A 24,020-nucleotide genomic window follows, 5' to 3' on the forward strand; every position below is an offset into this window, starting at 1 on the left:
CGCAGGCAGAGACACCGCCGCCAGTAGGACTGTATTGGCTTCGTCCTGCATAGCTAACGATGTATTCGGGGAATCGACCGTGTATGATTTGAGGGACATTGGGCGTATGGTCGTAGTCATGTTCCGTCATTGAGAGCAATCCAGTGAGAAGTGAACCGAAGGTAGACGTGCGAGGACGGATCACGAGTGGGAACTACTCAGGGCTGAAGGAGTGAAAGACCCTTGTGGTGTGCTGCAGCTATATGCTGCCCATTAATTCGAAACGCTGCCGCAGCATATGTGGAGAGAAGTCGGATAAGGCGCTCCCCCTCCCAGCCTGAGTCAGAGATCTGTTGGTCGACAGATCGTCAACCAAGCACGTGACCCCGGTCGCGGGTTGCGGTTGCCGCCGCGTCTGGCGAATCGCAAGTCCCTCTGCCTCCAAACTCGGTGCTGCGGTAGCTCCGCTCCTTCAAGCAATATGGCCTTCTTTCTGGCACCAATCCCTCATCACTGGTGTGCTGCGGGTGGGAATATCCTGCCAGCCTCTAGTACCCACTTGCCTCGACGCTACCTGAGCCCCAAGCCCCCCTTCCCCCATGGCTTCCAACGATTTCATTCCGTCGTCCACCTTCGCCGGCATAGATCCTGAATGTGAGTACGATTGTCATACATGCGCTTTCATTCAGCCATGCCTGCGTATTAATATGTACTATTCAGCCTACGCAACGTCGGTGCACCAACAAAAAGATCGTGCTTCTGACGTCCCCCACCAACAACCTTCGGTGAGTCTCCTTGTGTCAGCATTAAACCAAGCGCGATGTCAATGGCGCATGACAGGATCCGGAACCAGATGGAGTGAAGGATCCCTCCGGAGTCGAACGCGTACAAACTCCCGTCTTCTCGGGGCACGACGTCGCAGCGTGTATACCTGGGCTATACCGTGTCCTTGATCTGATCCGTGACAGAGGCAGTGGCGGCCTTGGTGTGTACTCCCTTTCTTATTGCTGGTAATGGTGATGCTCAGTAATTTGTAGTCGACAAGATCATCATTGAGCAGGACGGCTCTCTCGGCCGTTTCGTCAACTCGTTGAAACCCAACACATATCAGTCCATCAACAAGATCGACTTGACTGCTCTGGACGACCTGGAGCTACGGCTGGTTGGACTTTATGGCAGCAAACCGGCTCTCGTCGACTTCCTGCAGAAGAAAACGTTGATCGATGATGTCGTGTACGTTCAACCGCCTTGTGGCGTGTGAGAAAAGACGCTAACTCGTCAGCAGTGGTGGCTTGATGCTGAAGTCTACGGACGGGGCTGCGGACGGGGAGCAGCTTACTCTCCGGTCAGGCATATATCTTCTCCGCAGTGATGGCGAGGACCTCCTCTATGTCATATATTGGCCGGAAGATACAACCTGGAACGACAACGCGACGCATTCGGTTGGCAAGAACCGTGTCACCTTCATGCGGCAAGTGCACTGTCTTCTTGATCAGATGCGCGCTCATAGTACCCAATTCAGGTACCTATCTAAAATCACTCACCAAACAGTCTGCCTGCTTTCAGACGATCATCTGTCTGCTATTGTTTGGCGTGACGATATCGATAGTGACGACGAAGACGTGGACGATGACGACTGTGACCGCCTTTTTGCATTCGAGGTTCGCAAGACAAATCAACAAGAAGAAGGCATAGTTTCAACCCATGGCTTCACAGTGAGTCTTCCCTTCCGTGACACGGTTGATGCGCACTTGACTAATTACATCTAGATAAACCATTCGTCGATATCTTCTCCCAGTTCCCTCGATGGCTCTCCCGACGATCACCAACTGCGACCTCGTCTTGCACAAGGCGAGACACAGCAGGCGCTACTAACTGCTGCATTCGTTCCTGCGGTACATAATCAATCAAGCAACATTGAGACGTTCACGGAGTATCGCCTGAAGGACATGTTGTGAGTGAGAGTTACGGCTATCGTTGCCGACGTCCGACCCATCTAATTGGTCAACTTACAGGCAGAAGGAGTCAATTAAGATCGGTGACGAAATCTCGTCCGCTGGCCTGCAAGTCCTCCTCGGGAACGGGTTCAAGCATAGGAGTCCTGGTGCTGTATCCAAATACGTCACTGCATGCGGGGATGTTGACAAGAACGCCTCCGAAATGAGGCAACAAGCACTCCACGACATGACGACTAACATCGAACAAAACGCCTCGCTTTTACTCCGCAGTGCTCAGTCGCGTCTTTCTCAGATCATTAGTGACAAGTTCCCGTGAGTATTCCAAGACGCGTAGGGGAGTCCCACTCCTAAATGCTCTGGGCTCATTTGTCACACACCCAGTGCGCTTGGAGATGTGACTGCAACTATGTCGACCCTTGACACAGACGTCAATCCTGCAGGGACTTCTTCCCCTCCTAACGAAGGCATGTGCCGTCGTGAAGCTGCCATTGAAGAAGCTGATGTTTCCGAGTTAGATTATCTCAATGGGCTCTTACAAATGCACTCCGACCTTCATCGGGAAATTGAGTCAGTACTGCGCCAACCTGTTCTTCACGGAGTCACCACCAAGAAGTTCAAGAGGACCAAGGAAAACCTCATTGCCCTTGACTATCTTCTTGGAGAAAACCTCGATCACTTGAACAGCCAGAAACAGAAAGAGCTTGTGGAGTCGGTTCTCAACCACGGTGTCGACAAGCAATCCTCCCCCCTTAGTCCGGGATTCTGGGTCATCAAAACTGCTCGCAGTGTTCTTGGCTCAATTTTCGGCGCTGACTCACAATCCTCTGTTGCCGACATCCCCCATACGTTCTTCTCCCAGCCAGACGATGTATTCCTGGCTCGCTTGCACTCTATTTCGGACAAGTGGCCAGTTCTCAGCGAGCTCACTGACAAGGCTTTGGCGCAAGCAAAGGAGCACTTCATGACCGCGATCACCAAGGAAGCAAGGTCGCTTCAGTCGAAGGTTCAGAGCGCTCAACGGCGCCTCCTCAGCAACGAGATTGACCGCAAGGTTGACGGAGCCAAGAGGCAGAAACTAGAAGACCTACGCTCAAGCGTCCTGGCTGTGATCGCATCCGACAATATGGATGTTTCTACAGCACGGTAGGTTCTCAACGCATACAACAGCATCGGGTTCTGACTCTCGAGCTCAGCGTCGTGCACACCGTTGAGGATATTCAGGTTCTGTCAATTTGTGAGTATGAGGGAGAGAAGTCTTAAGGTACCGAGTTCTGATTTGAGAACAGCCTGGGGAAGCCCCTCTTACCGAATCCGGAGGACAACAAACCGACGTTCCGAGCCTTCCATCCGGTACACGGTCCACCCGCTGGAGCTCACTCAAGATGACCGGCACCGGATGCAAGAGGATTCACGTCACCACCCGCGTCCCCGGATCCACCCTCATTCATCATTCACGTTTACCACATCTGCCAGTACCCATCTGCTGTGAGTACCATTACCAAGTCCGAATTCAATGGGTAGCTTTCCGGGGCTCACTCATCGTACTTGTTCACAGTCATTTCCAACTTCTTCCCGGTACTCGTTGCCTGTCCATTACCAGAGATGAAACTGGGAACTGCAAAGTTTACGTGTGCTCTACCATGCAAGCCCACAATGTGATCGGAGGTCAACCCAAGAAATTGCTCAATCGTGACAGAATCGGTGACAACTTTCTCCTGACTTATGACGAGACACATCGAATCTTGGCACTTTGCAGTGTCTCCTCAGTAACTCTCTTCTCTACTCAATGCCCATGCTAGTCTGGTTTCTGACACGATTCAACAGCGCGAGCCCCACCTTCACCTCAACACTTTCATGTTCGATGAGACATACACCAACCTGCAAGGAATGGGTCAAACTAACCTCAGTCCGTGGTATGACATCTCTGTATCCATCACACATATGGAGTTTGTCAGCAACAGTGAGGAGCTTCTCTTTGTCGATACATTCGCCCGCGCTAGGATATTCTCCCTTCTGACGCAACAATTCCGGTGGGTGTTACAATATAGGTACATCTATCTCCCATAACTGATGGTGTGCTAGACCTGCAATGCTCCAGCTGCCGAATGCTCCTTCAGCTGTTCAGGCCACCCCGGATGGTTCTTGCTTCCTAGCCGTTTTCCCAGGAGCGACACTGTCTGACACTGTCTCTGTTCGCGCATACCACTGGAGTAGTTTCGGCTCCTCCGAAGGCATTGTGGTAGACGTCCCGGACGACTTCGCATCCCTCGACTCCCACATCTTCACTTCGTTTGTGTCTCGGAGTAACGTCCATTGGCTGGCTTTAGACCTCGGTGCACATTCACTCTCATCCATGGCCTTCAAGATCACCTGCAAATCGACGGATTTCGCAGTTGAAGAGCGAGGGTCCGCGTCTTTCACCTCCGGTCGTGATCGCGCGACCGTTCATAACAGCATCATTGACTGTCACGCTCAAGTCTGGTCACGGTTCCCGGTTGTGCCCGCCATCGGCCGCGAAACCATCCTCTCCGGCCAACGCCAGAAGCGCAATCTGACCTTTGTCTCCAGCAACCAGTTCTCTCCCTTCAGCTCGCATTTTGCCTCCATCATCAAGACGTTTGAGAAGACGACACGAAAGCCGGTTGGCGATGAGCTCTCCAGCATCCAAGTCCTGTCGGTCGACACGGAGTCGTTCCTTGAGGGCTTCCCCTTTGGCATCTCCACGTTCCGTGCAGGAGAATGGCTCGTCGAGCTGCTGTGCCTCATCCCGATTCACATCGCGGTCACGAGGGACAACAGGTTCATTCCCCTCAAGGATGGCGTTTGGTCCGATGAACTGGAGAGGTCTCTTCTAGGTGCTGACGTTGTGAGGATCACAGATTGTATCTCGTTCGGCTGGTATGAATCTCTCTTCCAGTCGTACAAGTCGAAAACAGTGAGTACTCCTATCCACTGGTCGGTATGACATTACTGAAAGATGCCGTGACGCTGGCAGCCTGTCAAGGTTGTGTCTTCGATGGGTGCGAGCGACGTCTGTTGAACGTGGTGAATATCTACTGATGTGGTTTCAGGCGAGCAATCTGTTGGGAAAAGTTATGCGTTGAATCACCTTGTGGACACGTCATTTGCCGGATCGGCCATGCGTACCACTGAGGGAGTGTGGATGTCAGTCACGCCGACGAAAGAGGTGCTCATCGTCGCGCTCGACTTTGAAGGTTCGTCACGCATTCCCAGGTTGTCGCTCACATAATGACCCGATGGAATGCGGTTGTAGGTGTCCATAGCATCGAGCGATCTGCACAGGAAGATTCTTTACTCGTCCTGTTCAACACTGCGATCTCAAATTTGGTGAGCAATAATATGTATCTACATATGCATACCTTTGACTGTTTGTGTAGGTGCTGTTCCGCAATAATTTCGCAGTATCTCGAGACATTGCCGGGCTATTCCAATCATTCCAATCGTCTTCCACTATACTCAGCCCAGACGACAACCCTGAGCTTTTCCAGTCCATGCTTGCGATCATTATCAAGGCAAGTTGATGTGTGACACGACAGAAGGGATAAACCTGCACTTATTTTGTGCGGATTTTCTAGGACGTGCCCGAGTCCGATACAAAGGAAATCAAGAAGGAGTGAGTCATTCATTGCAGCTCACAGTGGCTAGATCTCACCTTGTCTTGTGATAGGTTCCATCTCAAGTTCCAGCAGATCGTCCAAACCGAACAGGCTATGAACTTCATCACGCGACTTCACAAAGGGCGCTTCGACATCGTGCCATGGAATGTCATCGAGTCAAAGCAATTCTATACCTTGTTCAAGGCGATGAAGCGAAGTCTCGATCGGCAGCCCATCACACATCCCACTGGGAGTGTGTTCTTGCAGAGGATCAAAACTCTGATGGCAAAGCTCAAGGCCAATGATTGGAGTTCAATGTCACGTGCGTGAGGTATTGCGACAACGTGATACAATATTTGCACTGAGACTTGTGTCGCTATTCAGAAAATATGGCCACTCAACGTGCACATCTGCTTGACTCGCTTCTTCCACATGCATTGATCTTCGGCGCAGCAGAAGTAGTCCCCGATTTTGAGCCTCTGAGTGTCCGTCATGTCACTCAATCTATGATGGGGAACCAACTAATTCAATGATACAGGACCTGAACACCTCCACAATCATTGATCTCCCTGATTCACGTGCACACTTCTACCTGACCGATATTCCTGTGTCAGGTCAACCTATCTCCCGCAACGATGCCCTCCAAAACCTCTTCGCAATGTGGAAATCCTCCCTCGACCGATTCGTTACCCCCGAGTCTGAGTGGGTCGACCAACTTCAAGGCTTCCTCAACCATCTTGTCGAACAGCGTGTAGAGCTTGTCCACGCTTGGCTGATCTCCAACACGGCTGGTTTCCCACCAACCCATGCTGACATTCAGGGTGTTCGTCGGAGGTTCGATAGTCTTATAGTGGACCTCAAAGCCGGTGTACAGCTCTGCTCGTCCCAGTGCACATCGTGCAACCTGCGCTGTCTGCTTGCGGTGCGACATGAAGGAGACCATCACTGTCGAACCGATCACGTGTGCCCGCAAAGGTGCCAGCTGACAGAAGACGCGGATCACGGTGCCGATGAGCCTTGCGGTCTTCCGTACGTTGAGCATTGTTGCTTCCCTACTCTTTCAGACAGGCTCACGCCAGGGACCATCCACAGAGCCGGACACCCAGGACTCCATCTGTAGGTTTGCCTACAAGCCATTGACAATGTGTGCTCACCGATGGACTTCATTAGCTGTGAGGTGACGGCCCACCTCTGTGCAAAGCAATGCAGTCTCCATGGAAAGAGGGGTTGCCAAGGAGCCTGCGTCATGGTGATTCCCCGATTTGCTAACTTCACTATGATGTCATAGCATACTCATCTTGGCTTCAGGTGGTCGACCATCCGGTGGAGGAAGATCACATGTGTGCTGCTCAACTTCACGAGTGCGGGAAGGTATGTCTCGCGGTTGCGGTTTTGATTAGTATGGTTGCATTCTGATGCATGCATGCTAGGCATGCAGCCTCTCTGGCGTCCCTTTGTCCAACGGCAAACGATATAACTGCTCCAAACCTTGCAGCGTCTCATGGTGAGCATCAATGCATGGGAAATCACCACTCACTACTCAACTTATGTACTAGTGAACAACCCCATCTTGAACATCGCTGCGACACCCGGCAGTGTCCTATCGATTGCAAACTCTGCAAACGACTTTGCTCTGCGCGCGATCATTTTCATGCGCTTGATCCTGCGGCAGTTCATCTTTGCGGTCAAGAGCACGCATGCATGGCGCTGTGTAGTTCCAAGGGTACATGTCACATCAAGTTGACACCAGAAGCTATCCGAGCCACTTTCTCGGGCGCACATGAGACCTTTCAGTACACGAAAGTATGTAGCCTCTTTTTCGCAATTCATTCTGAAGCTTATCGCGGTGCTTGCAGTACTCGCAAGGTGAGAATACCATCGTCGTGGTAAGACTGGTTTCTTATCGGACATCTACGTCATGATATGACAGCGGCCAAGCGACTCCCGTGTGTCGTGACGATTCCGGCAGGCAAGGAAGGGCATGCAGGCCCGCACAGCCATGACCTGGACCCAAAATGCTTCCACTTCTGCGAAACACAGTCAGTGACCGCAGATTGGTGTCGAGCAATTGCCAGATCTAATGTGATGACCAGGTGTCCGGACTGTCGTTACTTTTGCACGCTTCCTTTGGGTGAGTTGGCAACATCGTCAACATGTGACGTGTGAGATTTTCTTGATGTCTTTTCCAGGTCACGCACAAAGGGAACACGACACCAGCCATGGTTCCATGTCGTACACTCGTTGGGCAGTTGATGGGCCGGATGGCACTGTGCTCGAAGTCGATGGTCGCAAGTTTGGTTCTCATGACGAAGGGGCACCCATGCTGTGTTCGATGTACTGTCAGGCAATGGGTCGTCATGCCCACATCGCCTATTGTCGATCAGACGATCCGGCGGCCTGCGGCGGAGCGGGGGTCGAACACATCAGCACACCTATGCAGCCGCATCCCGAGCGTCCCAAGGATTTTATCTCTCACGCCCTTCATTGGCAACGCACAGGTACGTTAATTTCCGCTTGTCGCCTTAGACTTTCACTGAAGGTAACTGCAGGGTTCAAAGGTAATTTGTAGCCCTCCTCGACCGCCGTGATCCGGATCTTATCACGTTTTACAGATCCCTATTCTCAAGAGGACCAGACAAACGTTTTTGCCAAGTGGTATGTGACGTGTTATTCTCTGCCTTTATGTTGCCATCTCATTCGATTCGTCGTAGCGACCGGATGTGTAGTGGTATGCGTTTCCACGGCTATCACAATTCACGTCGCGTTGAAATCGTAACAACAGGTCCAGACCACAATTCCACAGCACACGGACCAGCCCAGCCTTCGTACTGCACGTTGCCCATCCTACACCCTCGACAGGCTCTGGATCAGGCGCCTCCCGGAGGACTGGGGTACATCAGCAACGACGGCCACTCGTTCATGTGCAGAAACCCAGCGGTGCTGAGGCAAGCATTCCATGTGTACGTCACCACGCCTTAGACCTACCTATATACGTAGCTCATCGGGCTTGTAGGATCTTCGTCATTGATAGGTTTGTTGTTTAGCTCTGGACTCCGAGCTCAAGTAGTTATTGATGCCTCTACTTAGGTCGGGCTCTATGGGACTTCAGGACCGATTGCCCCTGGACAACACTCCGACGACGCAGCTCATCCGCAGGAGACACAACGATCGTCTAGGAGCAGTGTGCTCTGCTCTACACGGCTTTTGGGAAGCACGTCATCATGCGGTTACAGCCGCGGCAGGAAGAAACGCCGGCGCTCTCCGCCGAGACGCATATTCCATTCTCCTGTTCAATACGTCGGTCATCACTGCTGCCACGCACGACTTCCATAGCAACCCGACGGCCCTACTCAACTTGCTTCTCGCACACGAGTCCGACGGAGGCACGGACTTCATCACGGCCCTCGAATCCGCCAAGGCATGCATGGAGGCTAATTGGAGCACGGAGAGGTCAGTCGAGTGGATAACAGCAAGACGCATGCACTGAAGCTTTGCACCAAACAGGTCGCCGGTCATCGTCTTCCTTTCTGACGGAGAGGCCGAGCTGGAGGACGAGACTATGCAAGACGTCTGCCGACGCGCCATTGCTCTAGGGTATGCATAGAATGTTCTATGACATTGCTGGATACATCTCATAATCTCACGTCTAGGAAACCGCTGTCTTTCCACGGTGTTGCCTTCGGCCCAGATGCGGGTGGGATCTTGCGTCGGATGACTCAGATCGCCCGTGATGTCGAGAGTCGCGCCCCTCCTGACCCTCTCAACCCACACGCCGCGGTCCCATCGTCGTACAACGAGGCCATGGACACGGTAAGTCGCGGTTTATTACATAGCAAAGCACCAGGTTCTGAAGGTGCATGACTGTTCGTGCAGGTTCGACTCGCCGAGACGTTCTTGGGCATCGCCGACTCTCTCGCCAAACCCAGAGGCGCTCTGTTCCGCGGCTGAATGTCCCATCCTCCCCGTCCTGAAGTAGCCGTCTAATCGCCGCCTGTCTTGAGCGCCGTCACATCGCAGAAGAGAGCTATCGTACCCTGATGAACTGTTGTATTAGTATCCAGTAGTAGTTTGGACTGTCGCACCATCCACCTCATATCCCTTCCCCCACGGCGCAAAGTAGCATTGTAGGCCAGCGATATGTCTATGAACGATCCTTCTTGGTTATTCCGTGAGCATGAACCGTTGAGCGATGGTGTTTTTCATATCTCGTCCGTCACACCGACGGAGAAATCGTACAGGACGAAGTGTGTATCTTGGGCGATTCATAATGGTATAATATCAACTTACAGGCCGCTCCGGACAGCGGACATCGTCTGTGTGCCAGATGATAGAAGTCTTGGTGAAGAGAGGGGTAGAGTCGTTCGAATGCACCTTCAAAACCATAGCATCATATTGAACACTGTAGCTATGGTACAGGATCGCCACGTCGCCTCCAATGCGGGGACAACGGAAACCACGCACTCCGCAATGCAAATGCCGATCCAGCGGCAAGGGCAGTAATTCGCGCCGTGGGCTCACATGATCACCTCGTCCGCTCCGGGAACGCGCAGGACCCACTACGCAGCGGGCTGGCATGGGGCAGCTTGGGCTTCAAATGCCTACGGGTCCTTCGAGGAGGGAGAGCCTCCTGTGAGGACCTCCGGGCAGCTTCGAGGCGGCTGGTGAACGTACTTCCGGAAAGGTGCGGATCCGCGACGAATATCGATACACTGAGTCTGGCCGCTGGGCAGATCACTGGGATCTAGCACGGGCCAAAGGGGCAAGAAGGGGGACGTACGTGACTGAGTTGCCCAAAACTCCCTGCGGGTCTGCGCCCCGCGCGTGTCACGTCCAAAAGAGTAGCGCGAGACCGACCGGTCAAGTCTTGAGAAGAAGTCGACCGCGTTCGTTGTGGAGCTTGTGGGATCATGAGACTGTGGAGGGGTGGTGGCAGGTTGGGCGGGCGATGGTGGAGACAACGCTTGAAAGAGAGATACGAGCAACTAGTGCTACCTCCCCGCTGTTGTAGATCTTGGTAGGCCCGCGTGGATGCCGTCCGTGTTGTTTGCAAGGGCGTTGTGTCCGGAAGCAGCGGCAGAATCGTTGAAGCCGTCCCTGGGCCGTCGCCTGGGAGGGCTCACTGGCTCTTCACATGGCAAACGTGCGATGGCTGAGGGCCGAGAGCTCAGAGTATTCGGGGGTGGGGACAGGATGGATGCCATACGGCGCGTCGTTAGCACGGGCGTAGTGAGAAGAAGACGGGGCAGCGCGCACGTCCTCACGTAGGCATGCTCCATAGAGGAGCCCATGCCCCCCACCCCCGCGCCGAGGCCGACTGCGGCGGTAGGGACGAGGTTCTGGGGGCTTGCGCACCACTGGCGGAGAGGCCTACACGAGGGCGTGCGGGGACTGCGCAGGGAGGAGATAGAGATAGTGCTCACCGGGATCGCGCCGAGTCAGCAGGAGGGGCTCGAGCGCATCGATTCGTCGAGCGGCCGGCGTATATGAAGGAGAACGGAGGTCGAGCACGGGGGGCAGAGGGCGGTCGAGGGTGGGCTGGAGGGCTGCGGGCGGGAAGGAGACTGTATATACCCCCGTTCCGACGTAAAAGCCGTCCCGCGGTGTAGAGCGTTGCCCAGGGTCTTCACGCGAGCTCCCGACGCTCGAGCATTGCGCCGATCGAGCTGAGCGACATGTCCCGAGGGTTGCTGGCCGGCGTGGTTTCAGGCTGGGTGCACGCTCATGCGCCGCCCTTTGGCACACGAGCCAGTAGGTTAGATGTGATGTCAGCGCAGGCGCCTGTGCGCCGGAGGCGTCTATCTGCTGCTTCGTCCAGCTCCTTCCCCAGTCGTCACCGGCCGCGGGGCACCCTCCTTCCTCCACCCATCCTCACCATCGTCGTGCGGACGTACCGGTTTCGGGACCCGGGCGTACGCGACGACGCGCACCGCAGGCCTTGGCATCGACCGCGACCGGGCGGTGTCCTTGCCGGTACCCTCCACTTGCATTCCACCCTCTGCTCACCACCTTACCATCGACCCCGCCCTGCGTCAGACTCTTCTGAATGCCGCGCTAATATCCTTGAAGCTTGAAGAGCAGACCCGCCTGTAACAAGACGTGTACATCCAGCACAGGTGTGCACGACCGCCGCGGCTCCGGCTCAAGACGCCGACCCCGCTCGCTGCCACAGACAACGGCGACCCCCATGTACCCTGCAGGTTCGCAGCCTGATCTCCCCGACGACATGGCCTCTCCTGGACGCCCAGGCCACGTCCTGCCGCCTCCGCCATTCCGCTCGATGGTGAGGAGTAGCCAAGCACCACCCAGGTCCCACAGTCAGGGGTCGTCCTACCTCCCGGGAGAGCGCCAGCTCCGACTTGTGCACCATCTCCCCCTCCCCCTACAACTCCGCCCACACGCCAACGTCCGCGGTCACGGTGGCGTCCCCAAACGTGTCCACCGTCCCCCTCGTCGCTACACACTGACGGCTACACGCACAAGGTCTCCTTCGACACCCTAGAGAAACCGCAAACGAGCATGCTCTCCTACGCGCTCCACGTCCAGAGCGAGGGCTACGCCCGCACGCGCATCTTCTGCGCCTCGAGCCCGGACAAGAGCGGGACGCAGGCGCCGGAGTGCTGCCTCGACGGCCTCGTCCACGACAGCGACGAGTTCGTCGTCTTCCACGGCACCGACCCGGACAACCTTGGTGCGTCCAGTTTCAGCTTTACTTTGTTTTCTCGTCGTTGCTGCATCTGCATTGTTGTCTTCCCTGCTCCTGACACGCATCATCGAGGTGATTTACGTCGTAGATACCCGTCGAATAGTACTCAATACATCCCATACCATTGCTCACACTAAACGATGCGTGAAACCGAAGCCCGCACGATGCGTAGGGCCCCGCTGCTAAGATTGGGTAACTAGCTACGAAGGCTAGTTAGCATGTCACAGCTCTGCTGACCGCATAGATTCGCCCAGAACATGCGACGGCGATACACCACACCAGTTCAGACCCAATACTATAATAATACAGTAGTCGGGGGCATCGCACACTCTTTCTCGCGGCTCGATCCGTGGTCTGGGAGGTGGACCCGCATGGTTACCTCCCAGTACCGTTGTAAAGTCTCGGAGAGTTAATCCCGTTTCGCGGTCGTCAGCCTGAGATCCATGATCTGGATTGATTGAGCAAGTATCTACGAAGAACAAGAAGTTCTGGTAGTACAAAAGGGTACTCTTACACCCACATCGACTGCTTCGCGAGATACACCTACGCTCAACGATACTCAAAAAGCGTGCACTTCCGGTAGTGCTTCGCCAGTGCTGATTTGAGGCTACTTCTCCTGGACGTTTTGACGATGAGCTTGCCACACAAGTAACAGAAGTGGCTGCGAAGGCATCAGTGATCTGGAACTTCTGGGATGCTAACAGCAATGCTCACGTGTTGCACGCGGGGGACATGCACTGCCAATCGAAGCTACTCAGCGAAAGAGAATCTCAGGGAGAGGGGAAGCGGGTGCTCACCGTCATGTGGTTGCATCCGCCCGTCTTCTCCGTGGGCGTGTCACATCCTACATAGCTTCGCGTCAACGACGCGCGGCTCACACTGGCGAACAAATGAAACAAACCCGGACAGGCTTTCCAGCCGCGCTCGCCCATGAGATGTCGCAACTCCGATGACCCGTCGCAGGAGTGCTTTGGACCGCTGGGATCGAGAGCTTGCGAGCACATCTTGCACCACGCGTATCCGCATTTGGGGAACGGACAGACGACCTCGCTGGTCTGCTGATACTCTCGCTTGTCGACGAAGATCGTCCTCTTGCATCTACGCATGAGGAAATGTCAGTGGAACGTTCGCCAAGGTCGCACGGACGAGGCAACTCGCTTTTGGCAATGAACGATGGTGGAAAACCGCGCCAGCTGCATCTCGTTGTATCTCTCGTACTGCTTCTCTGTCAGACCAAGCTGCTGGAGGGATTCGACGTCCAGTTCTGCGCCAACGCAACTCGGTCAGTATCCGGACGCGAACTCGAGGGACGGAAGAAAAGACGTACCGCTGGATCGCCGTGCCCCTGGTCCGCGACGCACGAAGGGCAGCTAATGGGATAGCGATGGCTTTCGATGGTAGAGACCGCGTGGGCAGTCATACAGCCGCGACAGAACATATGACCACACGGCATAAGGCGGACGACGAAGTCCTCTTGATAGCGTTCGAGGCATATGGCGCATTTGAAGATAGCGGGGGCCGTATCCTTGAGGAAACGATACTGCTGTTGCAGATGTTGATCCTCCTGGTCGTACTGGCGCTGCAAGTCGAGCGCAACGTCGGCGTCGTGCGCTTGTGCCTCCTTCCCTTCGGGGCGTTTCTCGAGTGCGCGGGTGTGAGATGCGTTGGTTTCGATCGTGGCATTCATGGTCGTAAAGCGTGTCAATGTGGTCCCAAGGGGGCTTTCCGGGGAGTAGCCGAGGCCGGAGTTGCGGATGCGCGCGGGCTACTCGAAGGACCAGGTGACGTTCTGTGACGGAGCCCGACTTCTTCAGAGCCTTGTACTTCTTCTTCATGCGTCAAACTCATCGTCTAACTCGAGAAGTTTGTCTTCCAGGTCTGAATTCTCCTCCCGTACCGTTTGTTGTCGGCCTCGAGGGCCTCATTGTTGGTCTCGAGTTCTCGTACTCTTGCTTGCAGACTGAGCATCTGTAGACTCGCGTCGAGAGCGAGCTCGGACCAGTTCTGGTCGGTCATCGAGGTGTCCGGCGCCGTGAAACGTTGCCCGAACAATGGGAGAGGAGCTGGCTTGCCATTGAAGAGCAGTGTCCCTGAGAAGATGCTCGTCGTAATGCAGGAGATGAGCAAGATACTCGGCGTGACGTCCACGGAGTTCTTGAAGATGAATGCCGCGCCATGAGGGTGCTTGTCGGGACGGGGATGCGAGTCAAAAATGACGAAGAGATCGCTAGGGAGCCGGAGATGCAGAAACAGGCAATGATCTCAGGAGGGCGAGTGATAATGACGCATGTCGACCGGGAATGTTGCTTCGTGAAACCCAGGACCTCTCTGTGCGAAGTGTTGGAGCGTGGTCTCCATAAAATGACGATGTACTCACGAGAGCAGTTCTTTGAAGTAAGACATCTCCGCAAGTCCATAGCTGGATCGGACATGGTGGAGAGACCGTTGGAAGATGGGGACTTTGTGGATATCCTCCACCTCGAGATGCGCAGGACTAGACCATGTTAAGCAAGGTCTTAGAACCTCCTGAGGTGACGGGTCTTGTGTGGGATGCGCATAATGAAAGAAGGGGAAGTATGCACACCTCCAGAAACTCCCGTTTTGTAAGAGCGTCGACAAGCTGAGGGGCTCCCAGTCCAGCGGCTTGGACGCTCAAGACGACTCGAGCACAGTTGAGGGCGGCAAGACCACACGCAGATACGCCCCCGCCGAGCTTGCTGTACTGACTGCGACCAACGTGGGTAATGATGTACTCCGGATAGTGCCCTGCGATGATGCGGGGAACGTTGGGGGAGTGGTTGTACTCGTCTTCGGAATGCATATAGTCGGAGGGCAGGCGGAGAGGATGTCACGACGCGTTTGAGTGAAGGGAAGAAGCGACGCGTCAGGAGCCCAGAAGATGCAAGGGCATACGAGATTTGGGCACTTGAGTCATCCTGGCACGGCCAGAGCCTGAGATTGGACGGTTGGATGAGCTGCAGCACAGGGAGACGGCGCTGATGCGATGAGAGGCGTAGGCACGCGTAGACGCTCGCAGAGTGTCCCTCTTTCTCAGACTTGTTCCGTTTGTTTGTGTCTCGCGTTCCGACCTCAGCCTCTTCCTCAGCTTCATCTCCGTAATGATGATACTCCCCTGCACGTACCTCCTCTCACCGTGAGCGACGAAGTCTTTGGTAAACGCCTAAGCCAACACAGGTCGTGTTGAAGTCCCTGTAACGATACTTGGTACTGTCACCCGCCAACGTCAATGATCTGTAGCATTTTTGAGCATACCTCCAACGAGCAAGTGCACGTGCATCATCATGACAACAGTCTCGTGGCTATAGACTCAGTCGGTTGATGCCACACGTACTACTCATACAACATATATACTACTTGTCGAAAATACCAGCTGAGGTCAGAAAAGCGTGCACTTGCTGTAATGTTTTGAGACTGCCGACTTGATGTCTCTCTTCCGGACAGATTGGACTATGAACTCGCCACAAAGGTAGCAAAAGTGTCTAGATGAGATGTCAGGCATGGACGCATGCACAAGTCGCATGAAGACTTACGTATTGCACGACGGGGACATGCACTTTGGACACAAACACAGGAATTGAGTACACACGTAAATAATAACAATCAGTGGGCTCACTGTCATGTGGTTACACCCCTCCGTCTTCTCTGTAGGAGTCTCACAGCCTGGACGAAGCACGTCAGCAAGCCTTCTTTTCATAACTCCCTGCAGCTATCATACCTGGGCACTTCTTCCATCCGCGCTCGCCCATGAGGTGCTGTAGCTCAGTCGAGCCGTCACAGGAGTGCTTCGGACCCCCTATTTGTATCGCCTGCGAGCACGTCTTACACCAGACATACCCACACCCGCGAAGCGGACACACCACCATCTCTGTCTCCTGGTACTCGACTTTGTCGACAAAGATGGTCTCCTTGCACCTGTTTTCGACACCTGCGATCAGTTTGCTACCCAACAATTCGAGGCCGTGGTACGCACTTGCGACAGTGGATGATGGTCGAGAAGCGGGCGAGCTGCATCTCGCTGTAGGTCTCGTACTGCTTGTCCGTCAAGCCCAGCTGACGCACGACCGCGTCGTCGAGTTCTGCGGAAGTTGCTCGTCACGAGGATGCTTGGGGCGAGCGTTACGATGACATACCGCTGGGATCGCCTTGCTCTTGACCAGCTGTGCACGATGGACATTGGATGGGGTACCGATGCGCCTCAATGGCAGAAACAGCGTATGCCTTGGCGCACTGGCGGCACATGGTGTGACTGCATGGCATGAGACGGACGACGAAGTCCTCCTGCAAGCGGTCGAAGCATATGCCGCATTCGAAGATCGCCGGCTGAGTGTCTTGCAGGAAGCGGTGCTGGCGTTGGAGCTCCTGGTCTTCTTCATCGAACTGACGCTGCAGGTTGAAAGCGAGGTCGCCGTCGTTGGCCTGTTTATGGGCAGGCCAGTGACTGCTGGCTTGCGCGTTGGATGCAGCGTTCGTGTCAACGTGCACGACCGCGTGTCGCGTGAGAGTCGTCCCAATCGGACTCTGAGAGTAGCCCAAGTCGGCGGAGCGGTGATTGTGTAGACCGGCAGAGGGCCCAGCGGCTGCTCCGCCGGATTCGCTAAGAGTCTTCTTCAACTTCGTATACTTCCTCTTGAGACGCTCGAAATCGTCGTCGAGCTCGGAAAGCCTGTCTTCCGTGTTGGACACCTCGTCCTTGAGCGCCTTGTTGTCGATCTCGAGCCGCTCGTTCGCGGACTCGAGCTCGCGGACGCGCGCTTGGTGGGCGAGCATCTGCAAGCTGGCGTCGAGCGCGAGCTCGGACCAGTAGCTGTCGGTCATGGTGATGTCCGGAGCGACGAAGACGTCGCCGGAGCAGTGGGAGAGGAGCTGCGCCTGCCACTGCAGCGCGCTGTCTTTGAGAAGATGCTCGTCGTAGTGCAGGACTTCGGCGAGATGCTCGGCGGTGACATCCACGGAGTTCTTGAATATGAACGCGGCGCCGTGCGGGTGCTTGTTGGGACGAGGGTGGGAGTCGAAGACCACGAAGAGGTCGCTCGGCAGGTCTGCGATGCAGAAACACGCTAGGATCTCCGGGGGGCGAGTGATGATGACGCATGTCGTCCTGGAGTGCTGCTTGGTGAAGCCCAGTATTTCCCTGTGTAGATTCGGCGTCATCCAACATACGGCTTTCGTTGCGGAAAGCTTACGTGAGCATTTCCTTGAAGTATGGCACACCTGCTTTGCCATAGCTGGAGCCGGTGTGACGGAGACATCGCTGAAAGAAGGGATTTTATAGATATCTTCAACAGCCAAGTGAGCAGAACTGGACCACGAAAGGCAGGCCGCAGAATGTCCTGAAAGACCAGTTAACCTTGGAGATTGATCAGCTGGCCAAGGGAGAACGTACCTCCAAGAAAGGCCGTTTTGTGAGCGAGTCGACGAGCTGGGGGGTACCCAAACCGGCGGCGTGTATGCCAAGGACGACACGAGCGCAGTTGAGGGCTGCGAGACCGCAAGCAGATGCCCCGCCGCCAGTCTGGCTGTACTGGCTTCGACCGGCGTGAGTTACGACATATTCGGGGTAGAAGCCGGATATGATTTGGGGACATTGGGAGAGTGGTTGTAGTCGGATTCACCATACTGGTGGAGGCGGGTGAAGGAGGAGCTGTCAATTTCAGGCTGAGAGTTCCGGCGATTATTATTCTCTGGGATGGGCAGAGAGCTGCAGCACAGAACGAAGCGAAACGAGCACAGCCGTTGCGGGAGGAGTCGCAAGCGGCAGTAGACGCCGACGGCCTGCCGCAGCGACCTCATCTCGCCTTCTTGGGCGCATTTCTCGCCTTCTTGTTGCTCGAATTCTTGCCCATCAAACCTCATAATGCAGCCATCGATCGCGTGTGCTGCGGCAAGTCACGCCACCCGACACAAAGGGCCCCCCGTGTCCATCCTCCCACTCAACACTCCTACACCTTCCCCTCTCCAAGCGCTCATTCAGACACCCCGGAGTTCGTTCCAATGTCGGCCTCACCAGGGCAGACATTCACATCCCCCAACACCTTCTCAGACTCATCAGATAGCGACTGTGAGTACTCTTCACCGCGGGCTATGGCTTTCCTATTCATTCGCTCTTCAAGACGTCCATCTATCACCCGTATCTGGTCACACCAGTCAACATCCAACGCCTCCTGAGCATCGCGAGAAGGCGGCAGATGTGAGTCCCCAAGGTAAGCGTGTGGTCAAATGCTTACATGTCAAACAGTCTGTCCATGTCAGACGTCGCGCCATCGACCAAACGACCGACAATAGCGCTCGGCAGAGTGACTCTCAAAGTCTTTCCGTTTCGAGGAACCTCGATCTTGCCACTTTGATTTCTGGCTTCTATCGCATACTTGACCTCATTCAAGAGAAAGCCAGTGATGGTTTGGGTGTGTGCCGTTTTGTATTTACGAGTCCCACCACGCAATACTGACGGTCCAAAAGTCGATAAGATTATCATCGAGCAGGAGAGTCTTGGGAAATTCATCAACGACCTCCATCTTGGCGCGTACACTTCAATCACAAAAGTCGACTTCCGCGCGCTCGACACCCTTGATGTCAAACCTGTCGGGGTATACGGGAGCAAGACCTCAATCGTCGAATTCCTGAGACAGAAAGGTGCCGTCGACGACAATGTGTGCGTCATGTCCACCCATGCACACCCCATCACTGCTTGACGTACCCACAGCTCGACAGCTCTGTTGGAACCTCACCGCAATGACCGGGATCACCCCACACTGCGATCTGGAATTTACCTCTTCCGTCATCAGTCAGGCTCCCGTGCATTGGACGAAATGTTCGTAATATATTGGCCCGAAGATTCTACTTGGGACGATCAGGCCGCGTCTTCCCGCCAGAACAGAGTGATGTTCATGCGGTATGGATGATGCATATCTACTTGTCATCATAATTGACCGTATGCCTTTCACGCCAGGTACTTGACCAAGCTCAGTGATCAAGTAGTATGTCTAATGGCCGACGAACTCGCGAAGACGATCGTTCGGCGTCGAAACTATGAGGACAATGACAGCGATGGTCTTGACGATGTCTCGAAGACGAATGAACAGGACAAGGGCGTTACATTCAAAATTGGCTTCGAGGTGAGACGCTCGGCTGCTCTCTAAAATTGCTGGGTTTATAACCTCCGGTCAAAGATTGCCGTGCCTCCATCACCCACAGGGACCACAATCACCCCACCCGAGTTCGATGCGACCGCTTTGCGCCCGCGCCTTGTGAGGGGCGAGTGTTCTCAAGGCTTGCTCACTGCGGAATATGTGGGGTGTCAGCAGATGTCCGTTGATGAGGTGGACAAAAGTATTAACGAAGTCAGATTGAAAGAGCTACTGTATGTCTTCTAAACCAGTTTTTTCAATCGTGGTGATGTACTGATGTTGCCATATGCAGGAAAAGAAATTCCATTCGACTCGATGAAGACCTCAACTCCAATGCTTTGCAGATTCTACTACGCCTTGGTATGAAGCACGGCTGTAAAGATGCCGTGGCGGACTTTCAGAAGGCGGCAAAGCGCGTCCAAGACTCGGCCAAGGAGAAAGAGTCCCACGAATTGGATGAGATGCTCGTACAGGTCAAAAACGACGAGCCGGACGTCTATGACGCTGTTGCAGGATTGCTCACCCGTGTCATGACCTCCAAATTCTCGTACGTATCTACCAAAGCACCAGCGTCTTATCATCTGACATGACGAATGACGCATATGTTGATTCCTTACATTATCTTATCTCATATGATGCAGCTCGAGGACGGACGTCCGATACTGGCCATACCTATTTTAGTTTAGTTGGTACTGTACAGTTCCTCGGCTCTCTCCGAGACGCCCCGGCACAGCGCTCGCTCGACCGCTCGCCCATACCTCAGTCGCTATTGTCCCCGACTGAGGTATGTTTCTATTCATATATTGTTCCTCTATTTCTGTACTTACGTATCTTGTACCTAGCTCGCACTCACACTGTGTGTCGTTAGGTACAGCAATCTAGTCGCTATTGTCCCCGACTGAGCTCGCACTCACACTGTGTGTCGTTAGGTTATGAGCCCTGTCCGCGTCTAGACAGAGCGAGCTCACCTACACGGCGGACTATACCCGTGATCAAATACGCATCACGAAGAGGAGCTGTCCAGCTCCTGAATGCCCAAATCCGACCCGGATCCAGACCCCACATCCACTCCACCGAGTCCCGGTCCGATGGCAGGTTCTTCTGGCGCCGGATCCTCGCCGGACGCGTGGGTCATCCCTTCAATGTCCGGTTCTCTCCCCACGACGCATCCGCTCACCGGAGAAGAGACTTACACGCCATGGTCGAAGAGGATGACAGCTGCGTTCCGACATGCCGGAGTTTGGGAGGTTGTCCAAGGCAGCACCCCAAGATCGACCAGCGACACTGCGCAGGCCGCCGAGTGGGACCGGAAGAACAATGCCGCATCCAGCTGGATTCTCCAGACGGTCGACGCAAGTATCGTTGTCACGATCGATCTCGATAAGACAGCACACCAGCAGTGGACCGCGCTCAAGAACGAATACTCTCGCACCACCATCCACTCCGCGGTTGGTTACTTTTCCATTCTCAACTCTCACTTATCCTCCGTCAACGGCCTTGAAGATCACATCCGCGCCTATCAAGATGCCGTCTTCCACATCCGCGCTGCAGGATTCGACTTCGCCGACGACCTCGCTGCGGGCCTTTTCCTGGCCACTCTTCGCGATCAACCGGGTGAAGGCACACAATGGAAGTCTTGGGCGGCCACCATCCCATTCGACTCGACCACCAAGACGACCCTCGAGCACGTCACGGTCGGCGCTCGCAACCAACGACGCCTTGCGCTCGGTATTGCGACAGCCACGACAACGTCGCAGGATACCGTCATGGTCACCAACATGGAGGATGCCTATGCCGCCATCGACCGGTTCAAGCGTGCGGGTAACAAGTGGTGTTCCTACTGCCGCCGCAAGAACCACAACTACGAGGAGTGCCGCACTCGCAAGCGAGCCGAGGCGTCGGGCGGAGGTTGGAATAAGGGGAAGGAGAAGGCGAATGTGACGCAGGAGAAGAGCAACATCGGCTCAGAGGGCGAGCACTCGAACTTTGTACGCAGCGACACCGTTTTATTCACTTCCGAGTTCTCCTGCTACCCTCTCGTGTGCGCATCACCATTCATTGCCCTTCAAGACTCGTCTTCCCTTGCGCTTCCATCTCGTTCCTCGCTCCCACCTATCGTCATCGACTCTGGAACGTCATCGCATGTCCACTCTCAACGGGTGGATTTCGCCGATCTCAGCCCCTCGTCCTCCACTATCCACGGTTTCGGAAATGGCACGACCGCTGTTGAAGGTCGCGGGGAAGCACAACTCATCGCCGCCCTGCCGGACGGATCACGCACGCGTCTCCGGCTTCACGACACCTGCTATGTTCCCGAGTCACGTCCCAGCCTGATCTCCGTACCACGACTCGACGAGGCGGGCTGCTACACACTCTTTGGCATGGGTCGCTGTGTCTCGTTCAAGATCAGCGATGGTGGGGACCTCCTTCGACGTGCGCTCTCCCGTTCCGACACGATTATGACCGGGAGCAGAGGCAAGGACCGCCTCTACCACCTCGATTTGCCTAAAGACATAACGTCGTACCACACAACGGACGACATGGCTTCACGCGTGCTGCTACTCGCTCACGGTCGCCTCGGGCACCTCAATTTCCACACTATTCGCGCCATGGCACGGTCTGGGCGACTTCCTGGGATCAAGCTCACGCCTACGCAGCTGCGCATCCCCGACCCACCCTGTCCCTCATGCGTAAAGGGCAAGATGACACGCGCGTCATTCCCGCCATCTTCTGGCTCTTCCGGTGCGCATCCCGTGCGATGCCTGCAACTCGTCTCGATGGACCTCTGGGGACCGGCTCCCATTCAGACTCGGTCTGGGCATCGGTACCTCATCACCTTCACGGACCACTGGTCGCGCTGGGTGTGGGTGGGTTTCCTGCGCCGCAAATCCGAGGCTTTTGACACGTTCAAGGAGTGGCTTACCCGAACGGAGCGCGAGACGGGACAGAAGCTGGACACGATTCGCGCGGACAACGGCGGGGAGTTCATCAACCGCAGCTTCTCTGAGCTGTGCGTTTCCTCCGGCATCCGACTTGAGACGTCGTCACCACGCACTCCGGAGCAGAATGGCGTAGCCGAGCGCCAGAATCGTAGCATTTTCGATCGCGCTCGGACAGTGCTCATCGATGCCGGACTCCCTCTCTCTCTATGGGGTGAAGCGGTCAACTACATCGTGTACACGAAGAATCGCAACCCTACGTCCGCGCTGCCTGGTCGCAAGACGCCGTTCGCTGCGCGTTTCGGACATCCCCCAGACTATGCTTTCCTTCACCGTTTCGGATGTCGAGCCTACGTTTACGTGGGTGATGTTCCCTCACGCAACAAGCTTGAAGCACGCGCGGTCGAAGGTGTATTCATTGGCTACGCACCAACGCAGAAGGCCTACCGGGTGCTCGAGCCGTCCTCCTGGCAGCTTCACTCGTCCATCCACGTCGACTTCCATGAAGACATCAATGGGTGGCCACGACGTGGTAACAGCGCGCAGGCTGAGGGGGAGCCACTCTACGACTCGTTCTTCTACCCTACTGAGGGAGACGACGAGCCTCCGAACAACAGCCCGCACACTGCAACCACGTCTCAGCCTGCCGACGCGCTACCAGCAGAACAAGAGCGTGCACCGCTACCACTGCATCGTGAGGAGCCAAACGTACCTCAGCTGCCGCCTCCTACAGACGTTGGAGCACGTCCACGAACACGTCGCACTCGACGCGAGAAGCATGGAACCGAGCCTTCACGACGATCGACACGCATCATGGAGCTGAAAGCTACGAAGAACCAGGCTGCACGTGTCGAGGACGTCCCGGATGAAGGAGACGCTGCTCCGCAAACCCGTCCGGATGACGACAACGGAGACGAGCCACACTCCTCCAACGAATCCGAGGAAGAGGTCGACGCAACACTCTTTCTTGACGCTCTCCTAGACCACTGTTACCTCTCGACTGGAGAAGAGCCGAAATCCTACCAGTCTGCAGTCGACTCGTCAGACGCTGAAGAGTGGATCGCTGCGATGATGAAGGAGCTCGAATCGATCTCAGCCCTTGGTACCTTCGAACTCGTCGACCTCCCTCGCGGACGATCAGCAATCGGCACCAAGTGGGTCTACGCCTTGAAACGCGACGCTACCGGCCGAATCATCCGCTACAAGGCTAGACTAGTTGCCCAAGGGTTCTCGCAGAAGCCGGGTGTCGATTTCTTCGACACTCATGCTCCGGTCGTCAAGCCTGAGGCGATGCGAGCACTCATGGCCATAGCTGCCATGCTTGGTATGGCCATCCACGTCGTCGATGTCGACAGCGCTTTCTTGAACAGTGACATCCCTGAAGATCAGGAAGCGTTCGTGAAGCAACCACCGGGTTTCGCGCAACCCGGACTCGAACACTTGGTCTGGCGCATCAAGAAAGCGCTCTACGGTCTTCGACAGTCCGGGCATCTGTGGTACCGCAAACTCCGCGAGATCCTACTCGAACTCGGCTTCACGGTCTCACTGGCTGACCCGTGCATCTTCTTCCGACGACACGGAGACAAGTTTGAAGCCATCACATCCCATGTTGATGATCTCGCCCTCTTCTGCGAGCAGCAGTGATTTCCCTGTTACAACTGTTGTGACAGCTTATCGGC

At 55.2% G+C, this 24,020-nt stretch overlaps 5 protein-coding genes across 5 annotated transcripts; 3 read left to right on the forward strand and 2 right to left on the reverse strand.

The window, feature by feature from the left end:
* Window positions 1-891: 891 nt before the first annotated feature.
* Window positions 892-9,502, forward strand: BXZ73DRAFT_56103 (uncharacterized protein; the record flags this gene model as incomplete). Its single annotated transcript, XM_048021433.1, has 33 exons — window positions 892-964; window positions 1,017-1,212; window positions 1,262-1,694; window positions 1,749-1,933; window positions 1,995-2,236; window positions 2,378-3,080; window positions 3,177-3,422; window positions 3,493-3,703; window positions 3,762-3,967; window positions 4,020-4,872; window positions 4,933-4,957; window positions 5,009-5,152; window positions 5,212-5,285; window positions 5,336-5,474; window positions 5,604-5,876; window positions 5,939-6,039; window positions 6,093-6,583; window positions 6,647-6,670; window positions 6,725-6,803; window positions 6,863-6,925; window positions 6,985-7,058; window positions 7,111-7,357; window positions 7,411-7,420; window positions 7,485-7,593; window positions 7,648-7,685; window positions 7,744-8,070; window positions 8,167-8,209; window positions 8,266-8,288; window positions 8,343-8,512; window positions 8,622-9,004; window positions 9,059-9,148; window positions 9,205-9,364; window positions 9,428-9,502. Coding segments are annotated over 33 exons (6,510 nt in total), but the record flags the coding sequence as incomplete, so codon positions are not given.
* A 2,236-nt stretch (window positions 9,503-11,738) lies between these two features.
* Window positions 11,739-12,474, forward strand: BXZ73DRAFT_107362 (uncharacterized protein; the record flags this gene model as incomplete). The annotated part of the gene is made up of 3 exons (XM_048016883.1): window positions 11,739-11,834; window positions 12,035-12,242; window positions 12,458-12,474. 3 exons carry the CDS (start codon window positions 11,739-11,741, stop codon window positions 12,472-12,474), a joined length of 321 nt encoding a protein of 106 aa, XP_047871926.1.
* Window positions 12,475-12,806: 332 nt separating this feature from the next.
* BXZ73DRAFT_107363 (uncharacterized protein) lies at window positions 12,807-13,944 on the reverse strand (the record flags this gene model as incomplete). The annotated part of the gene is made up of 7 exons (XM_048016884.1): window positions 12,807-12,918; window positions 12,972-12,994; window positions 13,055-13,101; window positions 13,159-13,355; window positions 13,404-13,521; window positions 13,585-13,602; window positions 13,680-13,944. 7 exons carry the CDS (start codon window positions 13,942-13,944, stop codon window positions 12,807-12,809), a joined length of 780 nt encoding a protein of 259 aa, XP_047871927.1.
* Window positions 13,945-14,108: 164 nt separating this feature from the next.
* Window positions 14,109-18,131, reverse strand: BXZ73DRAFT_107364 (uncharacterized protein; the record flags this gene model as incomplete). The annotated part of the gene is made up of 11 exons (XM_048016885.1): window positions 14,109-14,484; window positions 14,635-14,751; window positions 15,809-15,831; window positions 15,892-15,938; window positions 15,994-16,084; window positions 16,136-16,190; window positions 16,249-16,354; window positions 16,409-17,409; window positions 17,462-17,529; window positions 17,662-17,799; window positions 17,862-18,131. The coding sequence occupies 11 exons, from the start codon at window positions 18,129-18,131 to the stop codon at window positions 14,109-14,111; spliced, it is 2,292 nt and encodes a 763-aa protein (XP_047871928.1).
* Window positions 18,132-18,269: 138 nt separating this feature from the next.
* BXZ73DRAFT_107365 (uncharacterized protein) lies at window positions 18,270-20,304 on the forward strand (the record flags this gene model as incomplete). The annotated part of the gene is made up of 10 exons (XM_048016886.1): window positions 18,270-18,336; window positions 18,389-18,465; window positions 18,514-18,679; window positions 18,735-18,927; window positions 18,979-19,167; window positions 19,225-19,390; window positions 19,445-19,635; window positions 19,695-19,949; window positions 20,084-20,186; window positions 20,245-20,304. The coding sequence occupies 10 exons, from the start codon at window positions 18,270-18,272 to the stop codon at window positions 20,302-20,304; spliced, it is 1,467 nt and encodes a 488-aa protein (XP_047871929.1).
* Window positions 20,305-24,020: the final 3,716 nt, after the last annotated feature.

This window comes from Epithele typhae (assembly GCF_022376455.1).
Source record: "Epithele typhae strain CBS 203.58 chromosome Unknown BXZ73scaffold_107, whole genome shotgun sequence".
Taxonomy (NCBI): domain Eukaryota; kingdom Fungi; phylum Basidiomycota; class Agaricomycetes; order Polyporales; family Epitheliaceae; genus Epithele; species Epithele typhae.